Source organism: Octopus bimaculoides, chromosome 23 (genome assembly GCF_001194135.2).
Source record: "Octopus bimaculoides isolate UCB-OBI-ISO-001 chromosome 23, ASM119413v2, whole genome shotgun sequence".
Taxonomy (NCBI): Eukaryota; Metazoa; Mollusca; class Cephalopoda; order Octopoda; family Octopodidae; genus Octopus; species Octopus bimaculoides.
The window spans coordinates 26,519,100-26,522,555 of record NC_069003.1 but is presented as its reverse complement, the minus strand read 5'-3'; the positions used below and the strand labels follow the sequence as shown (position 1 = coordinate 26,522,555).

Below are 3,456 nucleotides of genomic sequence, written 5' to 3'. Positions count from 1 at the left end.
GGCCTAGCGCACTGTATGCGGGCGGGCGCAGGCTGGGTGAGAACTGCGCGGTCGGCAGCAGCAGCAGGGATGTATCCTTGTCTAGACATCACAAGATGGTTGAAAATGAGCATCATCAAAGCTAGGCTGTTCATTGCAGTCTTCCATGAAAAACCTGTCAAGCTAGGGAACAAAATATTACCTTGCTCAGAAACAGGTAGGGGTCGGTGACAGGAAAGATGATCAGTTGCAGAAAACTTGCTTCTTCAACAAATTCCAATCGATCCATGCACGCATAAAATGATGGATGTTGAACAACAATGAAGAATTGGAAATCAATTGTACTCAGTGAAGTTGTCATGTCTTTAGTTGCCACCATTTAAAATGTAATTTTTTTTAATATGATTTGTCGTTATATCTGTGAATCGTCATTTAGTGTCTGCTTTTCATGCTGGCATGGGTTAGACAGTTGGACTGAAAACTAGTAAGCTGGAGGGTTACACTAGGTTCCAATCTGATTTGGCATGGTTTCTACAGCTGGATGCCCTTTCCAACTGTTACATATTAAGATGTTTTGGGTCTCTCAAAATATTTGTGTAGACATAAAAGCTTACTCCTTCCATCAGATCGACATTACCTGTACAGGTGCAATGGGTGCCACATGTCAGATGTTTAAGTGATTGCAGAGCAACACGGAATGAAGTGCTTTGCTAAAGAACACAACACAATGCAACACCTGGTCTGGGAATCGAACCCATGTTCTTGCAGTCATGAGTGCAACGCCTTAACCACTAGGCCAAGCACCTTCACTCTTTCTCTCTCCCTCTCTCTCTCCCCGCCCTCTCTCTCCCCCTCTTTCTCTCACCCCATCGCCCACTCTCCTCCCTCTCTCTCTATATAAAAATTGTATGTACTTTTGTTATTGTATAAAGTTCTATATTGTACTCTAATCTATTTTTCAGCTTCTTCAGCGTCAACAGCAGCCTATTGCAGTACTCACACAGCAACAGTATGCTCTGGCTGCCCAGCAGCAGCAATTAGGTATGCAAATTTGACTCTTTTCTATTTTGCCATTTTTCATATTTTAACAAAATTTTCGTCAGTGACTATTTAGTTCAAAAGATTTAAATCTCAAACTGTCTAATATAGTCCTAGATAACTGACATTTTTATTTATTCATTTCTTTATTCTGGTTATCTGATATTTAATAACCAATTCTGAAAATGTTTTAAATGTTTGTTTTGAAATTGTCAAGTGTAAGTTTTTCACTGTAACAGAACCTGCCACCCCCACTTAAGTCGCTGTTAATGATGCATTATTTGTGCATGTGTGATTAATTTTTGCTTGTTGTTTTAAGTATTGTCTGTTTGTCCAGATGTGTTAAAATTCTCATAAGATTTCACAATGAGGTATTATATATATAATCATGAAAGGAGCTGTTTTTTCTTTACTGTAATTATCAAATCATTTGATTACTTTACAATTTTAATTTGCATGACTCTCTTGAAAGTCACTGAGTTAATATCTATCTATATACATATCAAAATTATTAATTTATTCTCTGTACTACTTTTTCTCCTGCCCTACTTTTTACCTCTTTCAATTTTTGTGCCCCACTTGATTATGGTGGACGGTCTTATCTTGCCTGTACTTGGTGACCTCACTAGTTTCAATGCCACGAAGGAAAGCACTCACCCAGTGCACTCCGGAAAGTAGTTGATGTTAGGAAGGGCATCCACTTGTAGAAACCTTGCCCAAAACGGACATTTATGCTTGGTATAGTCCTTCGACTTGTCAGTTCCTCTGAAATAGTCCCAATTCACGGCAGGCGGAAAACTGACATTAAATGATGATGATGAAATTTTGGAAGGAGTAACAATATTGATTTCATTTTGTGTTAAATGTTTTTTTTTTTAGTGTAGATTTTATGAAGTTGGTCAGTTGTGTTGCTGTAGGACTTGTATGTATGTATGTATGTGTGTGTGTATGTATGTATATATGTATATACTAGCTGTTGTATCAGGTGTTGCTCAGTTTTTCTGTGTTAAGGATAAGCCTATGCTGTTGTAACTGTTGCTTGATGGAATTTCTTTCTGAATTTTACGGATGACCTCATGTTCAAGGTACTTCAGCAGAAGTACCTGATAATTCCCAGGTTGATTGGAGTATAGCTCAATTGCATGCTAAATGTCTATTAATTTTATAATATTCCCCTGCTCATGCGCAAATATCGATTCCCCCGCCCTCTTGTCAACTCTACATGCCACATCAAACTTACGGACATGAACTGTAATCATGTGTAACATATCTTAAAAATCAATAGCATAGTCTCTGAAAAAAGTTGATATACACTTGTGATTTTCCAATTCCTCTGAACTTGAATTAAAACCTTTACTGTCTCCCCTACCACAAAATTTGCCTAAATCTCAAATTTCATTAAAATCCGATGAAAAATATATGTTATGGCCAAAAATAAAATCCCTATGGGTATTTGCATGCAAAAAAACCTATTGATTTCATAAAACCACTGCTCAGGCGCAATTATCAATTTTTTTTTGTCAATGCCGATAGAAATTTTGGACATTGGAAGCATTGGATGTGGCGTGCAAGAGAGACGTTTGTGCTGGTATGGTCATGTACTTACGGATGAATGAGGAGAGCTGTGTGAAAAAGTGCCACTCCCAAACAGTTGAAGGAATCCGGGGTAGAGGTAGACTCTTGGAAGACATGGGTCAGGCATGACCTTCGAACTTTGGGCCTCACAGAGGCAATGACGAAACGCTGTGGCAGCAAAGACTTGGCAAATAAAGTGAGTTCACAGCTGTATCCTACACAAGTTTTGCATAACGAGCCCCAGCCCATTCAAAAGTACCTTGGATTGTAGGATGACCTGCTGTGCTTGAGGAGACCTATTGAGTCAATACATCAACATCAAAATGAAAATCAAATGGAAATTGTAGTTGTGATACTCGTGCTGGCGGCATGTGAAAAGCACCATCTGAACGTGGCCGATGCCAGCGTCGCCTTGACTGGCTTCTATGCCGGTGGCAACTGACTGCTTCCCGTGGTCCCTGTGCCGGTGGCACGTAAAAAGCACCCACTACACTCACGGAGTGGTTGGTGTTAGGAAGGGTATCCGGCTGTAGAAACAATGCCATATCTGACTGGAGCCTCGTGGCTTCCCAGACCCCAGTCGAACCGTCCAACCCATGCTAGCATGGAAAATGGACGTTAAACAATGATGATATATATGTATATGTATATAACTGGCAATATGACCATCCCCAAGTACAACAACATATGTATATATATGTATGTATATATTACACGAGAGGAAGTGTACGTATGCCACTATATATATGTGTGTATATGTATGTATATATGTATGTGTGTATGTATATATATATATATATATATATATGTATATATTTATATGTATGTATTCGTATGTATATATATATATATGTATATATATGC

At 38.8% G+C, this 3,456-nt stretch overlaps 1 protein-coding gene across 1 annotated transcript in view; it reads left to right on the top strand.

Annotated features, from left to right (window-relative positions):
* LOC106874486 (pumilio homolog 2) overlaps positions 1 to 3,456 on the top strand; it is a 30,650-nt gene that overhangs the window by 8,311 nt on the left and 18,883 nt on the right. Inside the window, exon 6 of the mRNA XM_014922229.2 lies at positions 942 to 1,020. Within this exon, the coding sequence (XP_014777715.2) occupies positions 942 to 1,020 (79 nt within the window). The remainder of the gene's footprint in view (positions 1 to 941; positions 1,021 to 3,456) is intronic.